Source organism: Dryas octopetala, chromosome 9, assembly GCF_963921425.1.
Source record: "Dryas octopetala chromosome 9, drDryOcto1.1, whole genome shotgun sequence".
Classification (NCBI taxonomy): domain Eukaryota; kingdom Viridiplantae; phylum Streptophyta; class Magnoliopsida; order Rosales; family Rosaceae; genus Dryas; species Dryas octopetala.
This window is the reverse complement of record NC_141374.1, coordinates 11,218,350-11,237,289: the sequence shown is the minus strand read 5'-3', so window position 1 is coordinate 11,237,289 and position 18,940 is coordinate 11,218,350. Positions and strand designations below refer to the sequence as shown.

Below are 18,940 nucleotides of genomic sequence, written 5' to 3'. Positions count from 1 at the left end.
ATGATCAACTCAGCAATTTAGGGTAGTTGAAATAGCCTAATTTGAAATCACTTTTACCCTAATTTTATATGTTGCTGTTAAATAATTTCAACCACTTAGTAAAAAGAAAAAGAGGATCATCAATTGCTTGACACTTACACATATACTGTCACATTATTGAGGGTCTAAATTTAGTATATAAATTGAGTATCTCTAACATTATTAGATTTTTTTAAATAAATTAATTAGTATATGATGCATTCTTAATCTCTAATACATCTATTGTTAAAATGTAACTATAAAGTAATATTTGTAACTTATAGATCACTTAGCTTATTTAGTTTAGTTTTAGTCTTTTTATTTTATTTTATAGTTTTGTTTTGAAATGTCTTCTCTCAAATTATCTTAGTTTATTTGGTATATAAAACTTATATTTGTCAAAAGTGTAGTGAAAATATGTCTGCAGTTTTAGTTTTCTGATATAGTTTCTTAGTGTCAGTTCGTAATTTCAGTTTGGTGTTTATTTGAACTGTTTTCGGTGGGTTAGACTTGTGTTAGTTTTAATTTTTAATTTTGGATGGGTGACATATGTTAGTTTTAGTTTTCATTTTGAGTGGATTGTGTTTGTATTAGTTTTAGTTTTTATTTTGAAGGAGTTGAGCTTGCGTTAAGGTTGACCTTCTAGAAAGTTACCTACAAGTTAAATTTGTGTGTCAAAGTGATTTTAGTTACCCCAATTTTTAACTTGTCAGTACTTTAAAATCAGCCAACTATTTTTTTTTTACGGGCCAAAAACATTATTAGATTTTTAATATAATATTATTTGAACTGACTAATAAATTCGGTATTATTTTCAAAAAACTGTTCTTCGAGGTCTCTGCAGCCCAAATTCATGGCCCAAAACAAAATTGACACTGGGGTTTGTGACCCAGAAAAAAAGAAAATTTATTTTATTTAAAAGACACATCCCTATCAAATAAGTAAGATATAGCAGGATAATCCGAACCGCCGATCTATCCTAGATCTCTGACACGTGTGCTCAAACCGAGACCGGAGACTGCAGTACCGTTGCTTTGAAGTACTCATCACGCACGTGGAACCCAACACGCTCTCAATCCGAGATCAAACCAAACGACTTTAAGAAGAACCGTTGATCTAACCGCACACCACACACTCAACCGTCTGATGCTACAGCGCGTGAAGATTCTCCGCGAATCATGTCCTCGATTCGATCGGCGAAAAAGACCAAACCAGATAAACACAGTAACGACTAACGAGTAAGGACGAAACATACGGCCCGTTAAAAAAATCTAAATTAAGGAGAAAAACTTGAAAAAGTGAAATACCGTTTTCGTAATTTTTGCCATTTATAGACCCAAATATGTAATGCTGCCTTTTTCGTTTTTAATGACTTAAAACACGACCAAAGACCAAATCTCCCACGGAACTCAACACTACCAGTGAGAGAGAGAAAGCTCAGAGCCACACCCTCTCTCTGTCTCACTCTCTCTTTATCTACAAAAAAAAAGGTACGCTGCAAACCCTAAAAACCACTCTATTTTATTTTCAGTACTGCAAGGTTTAATTAAATTTAATAGGGGTTTAATTTTATGTAGGTCATTTATATGCATGGTGTATGTATAGGTTGTGTGTGTATGTGTTGTGGTGGTGGTGGTAATGGGGAAAGGAAGACCTAGGGCTGTGGAAAAGGGGGTGGTAGGACCAAATTTGAGTGTTTCATCATCTGGTTCATCGAATATACCATCTGCACCTGTTTATTATCCTACAGAGGATGAATTTAGAGACCCTTTGGAGTATATATATAAGATCAGGCCAGAGGCTGAGCCATATGGGATTTGTAGGATAGTCCCACCCAAGAGCTGGAAACCCCCATTTGCATTGGATTTGGATTCATTCACATTCCCTACGAAAACGCAGGCCATTCACCAGTTACAGGTGCGGCCTCCGTCTTGTGATTCCGAGACTTTTGAGTTGGAGTACAATAGGTTTTTGGAGGACCATTGTGGGAAGAAGTTGAGGAAGAGGGTGGTTTTTGAAGGGGAGGAGCTGGATTTGTGTAAACTGTTTAATGCTGCGAAGCGGTATGGAGGGTATGATAAGGTTGTGAAGGAGAAGAAGTGGGTGGAGGTTGCTCGTCTTGTCAGGCCCGCAGTGAAGATTTCGGAATGTTCGAAGCATGTATTGTGTCATTTGTATCGAGACCATTTGTGTGATTATGAGACTTATTATAATAAGCTGAATCAAGAGGTGTCTAGAGGTTGCAAGAGGGGCATGCATGAGGACAAGAGTGGAAAAAAGGTTGAATGTTCCACCTCCAGCTCCAAAAGGAGACGAACGAATAAAGATGGTGAGAGATTTAAGGTTTGTAAGGTAGAGAAGGAGGAAGAGGAGCATGATCAGATATGCGAACAATGCAGAAGTGGGTTGCATGGGGAAGTGATGCTTTTGTGTGATAGGTGTAATAAGGGGTGGCATATTTATTGTCTCTCCCCGCCATTGAAACAGGTCCCGCCAGGGAATTGGTATTGCTTAGATTGCTTGAATTCTGACAAAGACAGTTTTGGCTTTGTGCCTGGTAAGCGTTTCTCACTAGAAGCTTTTAGACGCGTTGCTGATCGATTCAAGAGGAAATGGTTTGGGTCAGGATCTGCATCACGGGTGCAAATAGAGAAAAAATTTTGGGAAATTGTGGAGGGTTCCATTGGTGAGGTTGAAGTTATGTATGGCAGCGACTTGGATACTTCCATTTATGGGAGTGGTTTTCCACGTGTAAATGACCAGAAACCGGAGTCAGTTGAGGCCAAGATATGGGATGAATACTGTGGTAGCCCATGGAATCTTAATAACTTGCCCAAGTTGAAAGGATCAGTGCTTAGAGCTGTTCATCATAACATTGCTGGTGTTATGGTGCCTTGGCTGTATATTGGGATGCTGTTCTCATCTTTTTGTTGGCATTTTGAAGATCATTGTTTTTACTCGATGAATTATCATCACTGGTATGTATATCGTTGTACCTCATGCACTTTTATACTAATTTTTTTGAGATAATTTTGTCTTCAAATGCATAGTAAATTATCCAAGTAAGAACTTATTACTGGACTTGAGTCAAAAGATAACCACATTCTGTGGAGCAAGATGAGATGTCAACCACCATGTGGTTTGTTTTTGTGTCATTGAGAGAGAAAGAGAGAGATTTGTGGCCAGCACAGAATAGGAGTATTGGGAGACTTCTAAGAAAGAGCCAAAAATCAAGAAAGAAAAGACATTGAGACATTTCTTCGTGAGTAACAAAGTCCGATTTTCCATACTCCCCCCCCCCCCCCCCTTCCCCCCAAAAAAAAGTGATTGTACTCTTTTCTTTTTCCATGGAGCCATTATATAAAAAAGGAGCGTCATATGCTTCGCATTGAAAAGAATAAAAAGAAGATATTCTGGCTGATAATACCCATTCTGATATCAAATTTCGTTATAGATTACTGTAACTTTTTTATTTTCAATCTTCCAATCATCCACCTTGGGTTTGCTTGTAGTTAAACATTCATTTTACAAATTATACGAATAATGGGACAATTACCTAACTCTGCCATGTCCTAGTATCATCTATGTGGTTATCTTATGATAATGATGAAGCCATCTCCATTGTTATTGTTAGTTTCACTGTTTATGTAAAAAGTAGTATTGCATCTCTCGGAGAAGACAAACTAAATTCTTTCCGAACTTTGGTAAATTTGTGTTTCACAGTTCAAGTTTATATAGGTTATAACTTATAAGTGTCTGATATTTGGCCTTGACCTTGACCTGCTTGATTACCTTTGGACATTTGCATATCTCAAAACATAATAAAATTAACTTAAACAAGGGTAGAAAATATTTCTATTGTTCCTTAATGATTGATCGATTTTACCATTTTCTTCATGATAATATATTGATTCTTTTATTCAATTTTTTTTTTTTGGCATGTGAGCTTCCAAACTGTCATTTCACTTTTAGTTATCAGATTTTTCCCCTTTTAACTTCCTGTGGATGATATTTATGCTAGCTTTATTCAAAATTTTCTACTCTCTTCTTCTATTGTGTTCTCAGGGGAGAGCCAAAATGTTGGTACAGCGTCCCTGGTAGTGAAGCCAGCGCTTTTGAGAAGGTAGCCCTTTCATTGTTTCAGTTATTTTGGGGTTTAGAGGAATTTGTTCTGAAAATGTCATTTTTTTCTCACTTGGTAGTATCCTTGTTGTTTTTGCCTGTGTGACTCATTTTTGTATTCTATTGAATTTTCATAATTTATTATTTGTGGCAAGGGAATGAATTTTATTTGCATATAATTTTACTTCTCATTTGTTTCTGTAGCCTCTCTCTGGTTAATGCAATCTTTCATATGTAGACCATTATTTTTGTTGGTTCGTCGTGTGCCAACCAAATAATTTTTTCTTTCTGTGGCTGAATTAAATTATACGTTTTGATTTGCATTGTCCACTTTCTGTAGGTGATGCGTAACAGTCTTCCTGATCTTTTTGATGCACAACCCGATTTGCTCTTTCAGCTTGTCACCATGTTAAATCCATCTGTTTTGCAAGAGAATGGAGTTCCTGTATATAGTGTACTACAGGTTTGAGCATTTTGAATTCTATATCCTGTGTTAATTATCCATTTTCTCTTTAATTGACAAATAAATTATTTTTTTTTTGGTAGATTGGGGGCCAAAGGCTCAATTGACAAATAAATATTACAGAAGTTTTAAAAAATTGCTAGTATTGATTCTTCTCTCAGAAGGATATGAATGGGCAAAGCCAATAGAAAATTTCATGATTTTTATGTTGCTAGAGATTGCACTTATGAAAAGAAATGTTGCTAGAGATTTCCTTCGTGGTTTTTTCCTTCCCTTTTCTTTTTAAGGAAAAGTGGTGAGGTACGGAATGAGGTTTTGGTAATATATAAAATTTTGAAGAAACTAAGAATCTGTAAGGTTCTTGTTTTGTTTGTATATATACAGAAGTTACAAGTAGGCATCCTGCTTCGGGTTATATGAGCCAAACATGATATCCCTGTCAATATATGGCGATTGTTAAGTACATGCATAACAAACATTATCTATAGTTTTCCTTTCCCAGAACAAACATATATATTTTGAATTATTTATGCTTTATTTTTTATAACTGTTGATGCTCTATTGTTTAACATTCTGATATGATCCCCTTGTACTTGCTCTCTGCTAGGAGCCTGGAAATTTTGTCATCACCTTCCCCAGATCTTACCATGGAGGTTTTAATCTAGGTATTCCATTTTAGTTTTACAAGTTGATAGTGATCAATTGACATAATGTTCAATTATTTTACATATGCAGGGGATAACCCTTTGGCTTTCGGCCTTTTCAGGTTTGAATTGTGCAGAGGCTGTCAATTTTGCTCCTGCTGACTGGCTACCTCATGGTGGGTTTGGAGCAGGGCTGTATCAACTTTATCATAAAACTGCTGTTCTGTCTCACGAGGAGCTCGTTTGCGTGCTAGCCAAGGTTTTTAGTTTATCTGAAATGAAAATATGTTTTTACATTAAGGTAGAATTCAACTGATATTTATTAAACAGGAAAAGGTTATTTTGAAGTGATGTCAAATCCTGTGTTTTCTAGGTATAGTATACCTATTTGCACAATCAATGCCTCAAACTAGCTTGCCAAAATCCATTGTTATGATTAATATTACCATTATATCCTTGGTGTTTTGTGTTTTTTGCTGGAAGCCTTGTTCCTTGGGGCAGCTATCTATGATTCACTTTCTGATGTTCCCAGATCTGCATGAATGTATTTCCAATCTCTTGTCCATGTTCAGCTATACAACTTCTAACATGTATCTTATATGTGGCAATAAATGATACAAGGTAAATGTTAGGCTTGTTTGCTTGCTAATGAAATTTGCGAGTGTTGTTTCTGTTGAACAACCTTTATTTTTGATTTCTTGGTAATTTTAAATTTAGTGCTATCACAGGCTACATTATATAGGATGATGTTTTTGTAACTCTTCAAAATGAACTCATATCAACATAAGCGACATGTGCAGTTATGAAGCCATAATAATGTGTGCGGGAGTACCCCTTGGGCTGCATAGCCTCCATTCATTAATGTTAATGTACTTTGTTAGCATGGTTTTTTATGTTTGATAATCAAATTGTTTTATTTGCTGCTTGAGATTCTTTTCCAATGTGGCATTGAGTCATTAATACTGGAAAAGTAGTTGTCTCGTGTTATCATTGTATAACTATTGGCTGTTAATTGCTTGCTCTCTGCCTTTTAAGTTCAGTGCTCAAGTCACTTAAGTGAATTTATGTTTCATGTTCTTAATCTTGTTTTCGTTTATGCAGAGTGACTGTGACAGCATAGTATCACCGTATTTGAAGAAAGAATTGTTAAGAATTTATAGCAAGGAAAAAACCTGGAGAGAGCGCCTTTGGAGAAAAGGAATCATCAAATCATCTCTTATGTCCTCTCGGAAATGCCCTGAATATGTTGGTACTGAAGAGGTACTTGCCATAATGCATTTGGACCTTGTTTTTTTTGGCATCATGCAATTAAAATTTAGTTAAGTTATCTTATCTCTTGATGATAAATGATATTTCCTGTGTTTTTTTTTTGTAGGATCCTACATGCATTATATGCCAGCAATATCTTTATCTTTCTGCTGTTGTTTGTCGTTGTAGGCCATCCGCATTTGTATGTCTGGAGGTATGTGATTCTCAGACTTTAAAATTAATTGTGTGTGAACTCAATGCTGACGTAAATTATATTCCTAATCCATGCATATCATCCTTGCATTGGGTCACTCTAAGAAAAGTTGGAACAGATAAAAGTAAGCACATGCTGTACGATTGTCTTGTTCTTTCTAAGAATTATTTGCCAGAATTTTAAGTTGATTGGGATGCAGCAAGGAGAAAACAACATAATATTATCTCTTCATTTTTCAGTAACACTGTAAGAAAGATGAAGAGGATACATCATGAGTAAGGGATAAAGGGAAGGAAAGATACAAGATTTCCCTTCATGGCAGAAATGAATGATGAGAGGAAGGAAAGCGTAAAAATATAGTTTTACATATATACCCTAGCTTAAACAGTTGGATTAGGGTCAAATAGGAAAAATCAATTTTTTTTGTCTCCTTCCCTGTCCACCCAGAATTGGACTGATGAAGTTTGGTGGGCCCGAAGGGGCACTTCATCCCCTCACTTTTCTGCTCCCATCACATCTCCCTCCTACCTTTTTGGAACTTTTGTAAATCTACATCTGCAAGTCTATTAATAAAATTATACATGTGTCCGGTCCTTTAATCAATCTTTTAATATTCTATCAAATATATAGATAATATTTCTAACTATATTTTCTCGATCTTTGGTAGCATTTTCACTACGTGGATTACTTGATTGGAAATTTTGAGTATTGATGATAAATCCAACTGTATCTGTATCTCTTTAGATGTTAAATAGTTCTGTTGATTATTTTGTCTCTTATCTTTACCTTCTTAATACTTATCTTTCAGTGCTTAGTGTAATAATAATGATTACTATGAAAATATCGAGTTAAAAGAACATGGTTGGCCGTCCCTCTGAACTTGTGTCAAAATTGTGCTTGATTTTTTCAAACTTGGTGCTATTTGTGTGCTTTCTTCACAGTTGACTGAAAATATTTGCCTTTTGTTCAGCACTGGGAACACCTCTGTGAATGCAAATCCAGCAGACTCCGTCTTCTTTATCGCCATACACTGGCAGAATTGCATGACTTGGTGCTGGCAATGGATAAACATTGTTCTGAGGGGACAACACAAAGTAGGTCCATAAGAAGGCAAATCTCATGCTCCGGTGAACTGACTGCTTTGACAAAAAAGGTTGAAAGTTTGACCTCCGCTTTCATTGATATTGTGCTGGCAGTTCATGTTATGCTGTTTGTTTTTTATTTTTATTCTAATGTTTGTTTATAAGTTTGCTCAGTACGAGTTATTTTCTAATCAACCAATGTGGTGCCCACTATTTCATGTATTAGTATGTGGACTTTTTAGAGTGCATTTTAGTCTTCTGAGACCATTTAATGCATGTAGGTCAAAGGTGGCCATGCTACTTTTGCTCAACTTGCAGAACGATGGCTTTTGCGCGCATGTAAGATTTATCAGAGTCCGTTTTCAAGAGATGATTATGTTGCTGTATTGAAGAGAGCTGAACAATTTCTTTGGGCTGGTTCTGAGATGAATCCTGTAAGTTTTAACTGCTTCTTTCTTCTTTTGCTTTTGAATTCTCACTGAACAGAAATTATGCTTATTTCCTTTGACTTCGGGATATAGGTACGTGAAATGGCAAAAAATTTGACTAGAGCTCAGAAATGGGCAGAAGGTGTTAGAGATTGTCTATCTAAAGTTGAAACTTGGTCATCTCATTGTGCCGATGATGCAGAGAAGATTCACTTGGAATATATTAATGAGTTGCTGAGTTTTGATGCAGTGCCCTGTAACGAGCCTGGGCATCTTAATTTGAAGGTTACAGTTTAGTGAGTGGTTGTAATTGTTGTTTTGTGCCTATCCTTGGCCTGCCAGTTAAGACTCTTACCAGGGGTGTGATTTATTTTATACAGGTCTATGCTGAAGAGGCAAGGGTGTTGATACAGGAAATCGATGCTGCTATGTTATCATGCTCAAAAGTATTTCTACATACTGTTGCATTCTTTTCTATATCTATCATTGTTTATCTGTACAAATAGATTAAGCAAGCACCCAGTTTTTGTGTGAGGTAGTTTTAAATATGTTATTTTTTTCCCCTAAAAACAAGAGTATCAATTATTTCAGAAAAAAATTCAACTATTTTGTAAAGAATATTTGGGATTAAAATGGTAAAGGAACACATATTTTAGCAAGAACCACTCCTCTTATCTAGTTGAGATCTCAATTGTTTTCTTAATTTTACTTTTATACCACCACTCGTACTCTCTCCCTCCCAAAACCTTTTTGTTGATGTTTTATTTAATAATGTTTTATAAATACACCTTTTTGACATACCAGAACATGCAGAACTTGTACAGAGTCTAGTGTTTTATTTATTTGATTATATTGCAAGCACTTGTGTTCTGTCAAATGATAGCGGTCTTCAATTATGTTGTGATGTCTCATTTACTTCATTCATAATGGATTGAATTTTGTTGTTTACAATTGTCACTCCAGATCTCTGAGTTGGAATTGTTGTACTCCAGAGTTTGTGAGTTACCAGTCTATGTGAAAGAAAGTGAAAAATTGCTACAAAGAATTTCATCAGCTAAGGTATTTTACTTATTCAGATTCCAAATTGTACTGAAACCTGCCTAATAGATTCTATGACTATCATGAGTTCACAAGTTCACAACAATATGGTCACTAATGCTTCGTTGCAGTTGTATAAAATATTCCTAGTAGTTTTTTTTTTTCCAGTTATATGGCAAACTGTTGTTTATAGTCTGGCTTCATTATTGGGGCAGGTCTGGATGGAAGGTATAAGAAAATGCATCTCAGAGAAACGTCCTGCTGCAATCGAGGTTGATGTTCTTTACAAGTTGAAAGGGGAGGTAATGATGGCTTTCATATTCTGTTCTCTTGCTTGGTTTTGTTTTTTTATTTCTTATTTCAACTTTTGAAGTCTTTATCTTTTTTATAGTTTTTGATTGCATCGTTTTTTGGTGGTCTGGATCATAAAATTCAATCTAATAAATAGGTTTCAGAGCTCCAAGTTCAACTCCCAGAGATTGAAATGCTTTTGGATCTATTAGGAAAAGTTGAATCATGTCGTGCTCGATGTGGTGAAATTTTGAAAGGTCCTATTAGCCTTAAGGTTAGCCATATGGTTAATATGTTACCCCAACCATTTGTATGATTTCAAGTTCTTGTATTTACGGAGATACGGCTGCTGCAGGATGTTGAGGTTCTTCAAGAATTGGATAGTTTCACTGTTAACATACCAGAGTTGAAGCTTCTGAAGCAGTACCACACTGATGCAGTTTCTTGGATTTCTCGCTTTAATGCTGTTCTTATGAGCATTCATGAAAGGGAGGATCAACATAGTGTAGTTGATGAGTTAATGCTCATTCTAAAGGATGGAGCATCTCTGAAAATTCAAGGTTCTGGCATATATTAATTTTTTTAAGTAGTGATATAAGAAAATTGATCCGTGTTATGGCTAATGTTTGGTTTGTTTTTTTGATCAGTTGATCAGTTGTCTTTAGTTGAGTTTGAGTTGAAGAAGGCTCGGTGCAGGGAAAAGGCTCTGAGGGTAAGTTACTATTGGTTTGTCTTTCACCTCCCTCTCTCTCCTCCTCCCCCCTCTTGCTTTTTTGTTCACTTCCTCTTTTTTTTTTGCTTTAACTTCAGATTAGATGCTTAAATTTATATAATTTACATGGCATAAAATACAGGTGCGAGATACTAAATTGTCTCTGAACTTCATTCAAGAAGTGATGATGGAGGCAGCAGTGTATGCTTCTTGACCCTGATTCCTGTTGTAAGTGGGATATTAAAGGATGTGGGTTGTATTTGCATTAACCTGTGTTCAATTGGTGTTTCTCTCTCAGGTTACATATTGAGGGAGAGAAATTATTTGTTGCTATGTCCAAAGTCTTTGATGCTGCCGTGCAGTGGGAGGAAAGAGCAAAATATAATTTTGCACATGAGGCTCAGATATCTGACTTTGAGGATGTTATTAGGTTTGTCACATGCTTTAGATTCTCCTTTTTAGCATATCGAGGTTTGTCGAGAAGTTCATTTTCTGGTTCTAATAGTTGAGTTTGAATGTTTTAGGAGTTCGGAAGACATATATGTGAATTTACCTTCTCTCCCCGATGTCAAGGATGCACTAAGAAAGGCTATGGCCTGGTTGAGTTGCTCAAGGCCATTTTTAGTGGCTTGTTCTTCTTCGGTACCTGCCTCAAGTTCTTTGCTGAATGTTGACACCTTGAAGGTTCTTGATGTCTCCTGTATGTTTCCTTTGCTAAAGTTTGATAGACTTAGAGGATGACAATATGATTAATGTTTCAGGAATTAGTGTCTGAGTCAAAGCGTCTAAGGGTATCTATGAAGGAAATAAGGATGCTTGAGACTGTTTTGATGAACTGTGAGGAATGGGAGCATGATGCTTGCTCTCTACTGCAAGATACAAGGTGCCTATTTGATACAAGGATCATTGGTGATGGAATAAGCGATGATCTTATTTCCAAGATTGAACATTTTGTTACAAGGATAGAATCATTGGAAAAAAGTGGTTTATCTCTTGCTTTTGACTTTGACGAGCATGCAAAGCTTAAGGATGCTTGTTTTATGCTGCAATGGTGTAAGAAGGCCCTTTCTTTCTGCTCTGTTGCTCCTCCTCTTGAGGTGATACTTTTTCTTCCAATAATAATAAAATTTTATGCCATGCATGTTCTCAAGTTTGCATAAGTTTATGATATTTGATGCTTAAGTTTAGCCGTGGCTTTGTAAAACCCCTTTTTCTTTGCGTTTCTTGATGGAACCCATTTTGTGACTGCAACAGAGTTCACACCAGGTTGGTAAATATTCCCATGGCTTGATCCTCCATGCTCATGTTCAAGTTGCAAGGACAATTTCTCAACTTGTCTTTGAAAAATGCTTGAAATTCATAATCCTTGTCTTAAATTTCTTCTTCCATGTCTTGCCACCCTAAGAATGATTAATGGAATCAGCCTATGGTGTAGCACAGCTTTGGTACCAAATACTGCAGTATGCAAATGCAATTGAGATAGATAAATAGATTAAAGACCAAGACACAACAAGAGGAGTTTGGATAAACAAGAGCCAAGTTCTATAATTTCATTAGAAAAAGTGTATAACAATCACAGTTTGTCCAACACATCCAATCTCATACTATAACTAAGAGCCCATTTCATCACATTTTTATTTTCTGTTTTTTTTTTTAATTAAAGAGAGGGGATAGAAGAAGACATAGGTTATAGAGCTGAAGGAAATAGACAGAGAATAGGAAGACTACATGTAATGATTTTTAAAAAATAAAATAAAAAAGTTGTAAGGAGTTTTTAAGAAATCTTTTTGTTTATTCTTTTTCCCCTCTTTTTTACCTCTCTCTCTCTCTCCCCTTCTCTTTACATTTTCTTTTGAAAAAACAGAATACTGAAAACAAAAACTTTACCAAATGCCCCCTAAATTAAATGGCACTTCAAGCCACCTGCACACATCAGGTTTTAAGCTTCTTTTTTTTTTTTAATGTGCCCTGTTTCAACGATTTAGAATAAAATTTTCTTTTGCTTTTTATCTGTAGATCGATCATCTTATTAAATTCATGTCTTTCTGCTTGGCAAATTTTATGGAGACTTGTCATTTTCCTTGTAGGATGTCGAGAGCTTGATGAATGGTGCAGAAAATTCATGCGGTATGTATGCCTCTGGTGCACTGTGGGGTTCGTTGGTTGAAGGAGTCAAATGGCTTAAGCATGCTACAAAGGTTGTTTCTGCATCATCTAATTCCAAAAGATGCAAGTTGAGTGAAGCTGAAGATGCTCTTGCTGATTCTCAGGTGCTATGATTGCTCTTTTTGTTGCCTTTTCATATTTTTATTTTCTGTTTTCTTAATTCAACTCAAATATGGATACTTTAATACTTCTCTTGCTAAACTATATCTTCTGTTTGCAGAGTATCAGTGTCTCCTTCCCTCTGATTGTTGGTCAACTTGAAACTGCCATTCAGAAACATAAGTGAGTGCAGTTTCTTTGATACAATTGTCTGACCTATTCTTTGTTTTTTTCTTTTGACATTAATAAACCGCAATGGATCACTTGATTTATTGGACAAAATTTTTCATGACTTTTTAGTATGCATTCGACATAATTTTAACCATCGTACAAGGCTATGTAATTTTAACCATGAGGGAAAAGGAAACCCTTTGACCTAAGCATGTGACAGTGTGGGGGTTTAACATCTTTCTTCTTAGGTTTTTCAGTGGCCAACATCTTTTCCATTTTTAAATGACCTTTCTCTTTCATTATCTTTAAATAGTAAGTCAATTTAACTGTAATGTAGGTCTTGGCTTGAGCAAGTGCATCAACTTTTCAGCTTAAATCCGGGGGAACGATCTTGGTCTCTAATATTACAGCTAAAGGTATGATGTTTATTCTTGTACTGTACATGCTTTAGTGCTTCAGAAATCACAAAGTTTGATTGTGCTTTCTTCATAATTATCCCTCCCACATGTGCTCTGAAGTGTGGAGATGGCTCTTAATTTTAGGCAATGTTGAATTTGTTAGTTGGTAGTTATTTATATAGGGTGGTTTAATTTAGATCAAATTACTGCTTACTGGGTAGGTAATTGCATCTTTCAGTTCTGTGCTTATATATATATATATTTTTTTTTTTTTTCCATTTGGTTCATGCTGCACATTTGAATAAATGTCTTGATTGCATAATGTTAATCTCTCAGCATATTTGTTGGTCAATTAAAAATGATGACTTCTATGATTGTTGAAGTCTACAACACTTTGGCTTGGTGAACTCTTGTAAAGTTTTTGGCCGCTTTTTTATTTGTTTTGTGATTGACATAAATTCCTTGCAAACATATCTAATATGATTAATTACATTCAGGAAATTGGGAGTGCTGTTGCTTTCAATTGTGCAGAACTAGATTTGATCTTATCTGAAGTTGAAAGGGTTGAAAAGTGGAAGCAACAGTGCATGAACATTGTCAGGAGTCTAATTGGAGATGAGAATTCATTGCTTGGTGCTTTAAAAAAGGTTTCAAATTATAATTGTTTGCAATTTCTACTACAACTGTTGCACTGTTTGTCATTGGGCGCCAACTCAGATAACTTAAAATCTTTTTTTATTGATTCACAGATAAGACAGACTCTAGATAGATCTATGCACATTTATGACAATCCACATGGATTGAAAGAGAGAGGTTTCTATGCATGCTGCTCCAGTGGTTCGATGGATCAGGAGTTTCTTACTTGTTCTTCATGCAAGGACTGGTAAGGTATTTATTGCTATATTAAAGTTGAGTGCTGCTATTTGCACACCCTTTTTTTTTTTTTTCGTTTTGCACACCCTTTTTCTCGTTTTTTCTCCTACACACCCCACACACTCATCTCAAATTCTAAACCTCTCAACACACACCCAACCCATTACCAAAATACCCTCATTTCATTACACACCCACACACCCCATCTTTCTCTTTCCCACTCTCTCTCCCTCCCTCTCTCTCTTTCTCTGTCAACACACACCCGCACAGCACCACCACCATGCGCAGTACCAGCCTCCCTGCACCATTCTCCTCTCATTCTCTCTCTCCTCATCTCTCTCCTCCCTGCTGCACCACCCTCCCCGCACCCACCACCATGCCAAGCTCGCGCAGCCAAGAAGCCCCAACACTCGACCACGCAGCCGACGCAAATGAGCTCGCGCCCAACAGCTCTTCCCAGCTCGCACGACCATGCCGCAGTGCCAGCCAAGAGGATGAGCTTCACAGGCCGTTCAGCAGTCATCCGCCGAAACCGGCGGGTTTGTTCGGCATGCCATCCGTCAAAACCGGTAGGTTCGTTCGGTAGTCATCTGCCGAAGCCATTAGTTTCGTTCGGTGGCTGTCTACCGAACCAACTGCAGCGACAGAGAAAGGGAGGGAAGAGAGAAGAGAGAGAGAGAGAGAGAGAGAGAGAGAGAGAGAGAGAGAGGGGGAGGAGGGGCTGTCGGGCTGGTTGTGGTGAGGCTTGGAGGGGCTAGTGGCTGTTTTGGCTATCCGCCGAAACCGGCGGGTTTGTTCGGCATGCCATTCGTCGAAACCGGTAGGTTCGTTCGGCAGTCATCTGCCGAAGCCATTAGTTTTGTTTGGTGGCTGTCTACCGAACCAACTGCAGTGACAGAGAAAGGGAGGGAAGAGAGAAGAGAGAGAGAGAGAGAGAGAGAGAGAGAGAGAGAGAGAGAGAGAGAGAGAGAGAGAGAGATGGTGGTGCAGCAAATAGGGAAGGAGACAGAGAGAGAGAGAGAAGAGAGGGGGAGGAAGGGCTGTTGGGCTGGTTGTGGTGAGGCTTGGATAGTGGCTGTTTTGGCTTAGGTAGAGGGAAGAAGAAGGTGGTGATGGTGCTGTGGTGGTGGCTGTTTTGGGGGTGCTGTGGTGGTGGTGCATGAGGAGAGAGAGGAAGAATGTGGTTACTGGTGGCTCGGGTAGGAGGAAGAAGAAGGAAAAAAAACAGGGGAAGTGGGTCTGAACGAGAGAAAAAAGAGAGGGAAAGAGGTAGGGGCTGTATGGTCTTTTTTTTGGGTTTATTATTATTTTTTAATAGGGGTGTGCAAAAAGAAAAAAAAGGGTGTGTAAATAGTAGCTCTCTTAAAGTTTTGCAGGTTCTTGACCTTTATATTACTATTAGTACTTTTATCGTTTTCTCGGTAGGTTGATACTTGAATCTCTATTTTGCACATCAATCATATGGTCCTTCTGGGAACTCTGAAGAATTTTAAGCAATAAAGACGTTTCCTATAGATTTTTTCCTTCTCTGTTACAACTTAATATCTTTCATATGAACAGCTACCATATGCAGTGCCTTGGATCTTCCATGGTAGATGGGAAACATGCAGAGTATGTGTGCCGGTGTTGCCGATATTTGGTGTGTGGAACAACTTCTCAAAATGGAGGCAGTCCTCTGGTATGTATTAGTTTGCTTAGTATATCTAGATAAGGAAGCTTGTATCTCTAATATCTATTTTAAGGTTCTCTTTACATGGTATAGAAATTTGGAGGGGGGCGCCCAGAACTGCAAAAAATTGTTGAACTTCTATCCGATGAAGAAGATTTCTGTGTCTGGTATTGATGCACTTCTTGAAGTGACTCCTACTTGCTTAGTCATGCATTGATCTTTAAGCTTAAGAAATTAATATTATTATTAATATTTTGTATTACAGCATTTTAGAAAGAGAGGCATTGAAAGAACTTGTGAAGCAAGCTCTGGCATGCAAAACTCGCTTGACAGAAATAGTGGACTTTGCATTAGCTTATTCTGATAAAGATCTCAGTGTGATCTTTGAAAAGCTAACCACTGCATTAAAGGTACCTTAAGGAGCATTTTGCTCTAGTGTTGAACTCTTTTCTTTCAAATGGACCTGTCCCTCCCTCTTCCCCACTGGTTTTGTCATCTTCTATTAATGTATATGGGTTGTTGCAATTTGCTAGGTATTTTGTTAGTGCGCCAGTTTTCTCAGAATTAACATAAAAAAGAAAGAAAGAAAGAAAGAAAAGAATGTAGCCATAGTTTAGTATAATCCCTTGGATGGGAATGAACCACAATGTAGTTAGAAGTTGGTATGTCTTCATGATTGGAATTGTTTTTGTTATACAGGCCACAGAAGTGGAGGGTGTGTACGATCATGAAGGTGATTGCAACCTTACATTGGCATTATCAAGATACTCATGGAAAGTCAGAGTCAATAGATTACTGGAGGGTTCCCTAAAACCCACAATCCAACAGATTCAGCAGTATTTAAAAGAGGTATGTGCTGCTGGTATTACTTCTATTCCAAGTATGTTCTTAAGATGGATTTCTCGGGCTACAATTCTAGGACCAAGACTCGGACCCTGGACTCAGATCTGCACTCTAGACGCAGACCCAAGACCCTGGACTCTAGACCTAGACCCGAGGCACAGACTGCGAACAACTGACCTTGAACTCCGTACCTTGGAACACCTCAGAACTTGCCTCGAACCTCAGACCCCGACCCCAGATCCCGAACCCTGAATCTTGAATTTTGAATGCAAACTCGGGCTCTGCACCTAGACTCTGGACCTAGAACTCAGACTTCGGACAAAACATGCTCTATAAATACCGCACTGAAATCTCATCATGCTTTATGGTTTAGCCAAACAAGTAAATTTATAAATTGTAGGACCTTAAATGCTATCATCTGGAAATTCGTTGTTACTTCCAACTACCCCATCCAAACACCACATCAATGCTTTGAATGTCAACTTTTGAAGGCAAAAATAAAGGTTCTGGTGCGAGTTCACTATTGATTCCTGCAAGAGCGACCTTTATCATGGAAAGGCACTTTTAGTGGATGAGAGTACCCTCAATTACGTGCTTTAGATCATGTTAATGCATTTATTTATCTTTTGCTCTAATGTGTTCAAGATGCTGAATATGGTTTGCAATCTGTGGTAGGGAGTGGCCTTGAACATTCCACCTGAAGATTACTATAGGCAGAAACTTACAGAAGTGAAGTGCATCGGCTTGCAGTGGGCAGATAACGCTAAGAAGGTTTAGAGCATTACTAATATAATCTCTCTCTCTCTCTCTCTCTCTCTCTCTCTCTCTCTCTCTCTCTCTCTCTCATTTGGCGCTGTTTTTCTGTGCACAGGTAGCTGCAGATTCTGGGGCTCTCCCCTTGGTTAAAGTTTTTGAACTTGTTTCAGAGGGTGAAAACTTGCCGGTTCATGTAGAGAAGGAACTTAAGGTAATAAACTAGGTCTTTTGTCTTAACTGTGTGCCTTGGCCTTTTTGTTAATCAAGCATGCTTGGTCGTTGACACCCCCTCCCTCCCCAAAATAAAAACTATGCTTGGTGGTGCAGTTATTGAAAGCTCGGAGCATGCTTTATTGCATATGTCGGAAACCTTATGATCAGAGAGCAATGATTGCATGTGACCGATGTGATGAGTGGTATCACTTTGATTGCATTAAACTACGTTTTCCACCAAAGGTTTACATATGCCCGGCATGTGAGCCTGGAGCTGAAGGGTTGTCTACAGCACCAGTGGTGGATCATGAGAGGTCAGTCTGGTCCCTGTAAAATTCATTTCATCCTATTTTGGTTACTTATGTGCTATCAATAACTGGGATTTCCGTAATGCTTTGGCAGATGCACTGATGCCAAATTTGTAGAGCCAAAAACGCCCTCTCCTAAGCACACAAAGTCCAGGACTATCAACCCAATGAAAACCGAGTCCAGTCTAACACAAAAGATGCTTGCAATTGCTGATGACAACAATCTGTTAAGGTGTTCTGGTGGGATAGAACGTTTATGGTGGCGAAATCGGAAGCCCTTCAGAAGGGCGGCTAAAAGACGTGCTGAGCTTGACTGTCTTTCTCTATTTTCTCATTTGCAACAATGAACCTGAAAATTGATTGTTAGCCATTATTTAATTTATTCAATTGATTCATATTGCTTCAATTCAATGAGATGGTCCAAATTTCTTAAGCTATTTTGAGGGGGAAAAATTTCTTACATCAATAAATGAAACTGAGCCATCATTTGGATCCAAAATTCCAAGTTTATTTTTATTTTTTAAATTGCATTCAGTAAGTTCACCCGTTTGGAATTGGAACTATGGTTTAGTTCACCTAAGCGCCAAAGAAACTCTTCTATAACGTGTGTATAAACTTTGTCTCTATCTCCATTCAGCTTAATGGGATGGTCCAAATTTCTCAAGCTATAAGAGCAACTCCAACAAAATCCTTTGAAATTTTTAGAGCAAGGGTATTACATGTTATACTTATACAATATACTTGTCATATGTGTCATAGAATAATTCTTTCTTTTTGTTAAATAAAACGATAAAATCATTTTAATTATCAAAGCATGAAACCACAAATTAGTAAATTACCATCATTAAATTGAAAAGACAAATAAAATTTTGAACTCGAAAGAAAAAACTAATCTTGCTGGGAAACCAAGACCTCATCTATATCTTACTAGGAAACCCAGACCTCATCCAAGACAGCATTAGCATATATGAAGTTATGAACACAAGCATGTATAGCCACAACTAAACTAAACCTTGTGTCGTGCTGCTCTCTACCCTCTCATCTCTTGTACTTGTAGTTGTTGTTGTACTGCTGCATTAATTCGTTCCAAATCTAATTTTGACATCGGATTAGGTAGTCATGGTTGCTTATGGGATGAAAAGATTAGCATTTTGGACAAGAATGCATACATTGGAGACACTCTC

At 37.4% G+C, this 18,940-nt stretch overlaps 1 protein-coding gene across 2 annotated transcripts; it reads left to right on the top strand.

The window, feature by feature from the left end:
• Positions 1-1,421: 1,421 nt before the first annotated feature.
• Positions 1,422-18,242, top strand: LOC147274026 (transcription factor jumonji (jmjC) domain-containing protein). Of its 2 annotated transcripts, none has more exons than XM_086256333.1 (34): positions 1,422-1,508; positions 1,596-2,996; positions 4,084-4,141; positions 4,481-4,603; positions 5,211-5,268; positions 5,370-5,506; positions 6,349-6,507; positions 6,623-6,709; positions 7,680-7,862; positions 8,073-8,225; positions 8,313-8,504; positions 8,600-8,665; positions 9,183-9,278; positions 9,473-9,559; positions 9,706-9,822; positions 9,904-10,108; positions 10,196-10,260; positions 10,403-10,461; positions 10,559-10,690; positions 10,785-10,944; positions 11,022-11,357; positions 12,348-12,530; positions 12,647-12,708; positions 13,034-13,112; positions 13,592-13,741; positions 13,844-13,977; positions 15,528-15,645; positions 15,730-15,803; positions 15,902-16,046; positions 16,336-16,485; positions 17,155-17,250; positions 17,351-17,446; positions 17,563-17,762; positions 17,851-18,242. In XM_086256333.1, exons 2-34 carry the CDS (start codon positions 1,657-1,659, stop codon positions 18,101-18,103), a joined length of 5,553 nt encoding a protein of 1,850 aa, XP_086112459.1. In that variant the 5' UTR covers positions 1,422-1,508; positions 1,596-1,656; the 3' UTR covers positions 18,104-18,242. The 2 variants fall into 2 exon arrangements, with proteins under 2 accessions (XP_086112459.1, XP_086112460.1); XM_086256334.1 differs by having other exon boundaries at positions 1,429-1,508; positions 1,624-2,996.
• Positions 18,243-18,940: the final 698 nt, after the last annotated feature.

Bases quoted from the DNA above. Each gene is read 5' to 3' on its own strand.
- LOC147274026 (XM_086256333.1), top strand. From the start codon at position 1,657: ATGGGGAAAGGAAGACCTAGGGCTGTGGAAAAGGGGGTGGTAGGACCA. The intron at 6,710-7,679 runs GTATGTGATTCT...CCTTTTGTTCAG, and splicing joins CCGCATTTGTATGTCTGGAG to CACTGGGAACACCTCTGTGA. The intron at 8,505-8,599 runs GTTACAGTTTAG...TATTTTATACAG, and splicing joins CTGGGCATCTTAATTTGAAG to GTCTATGCTGAAGAGGCAAG.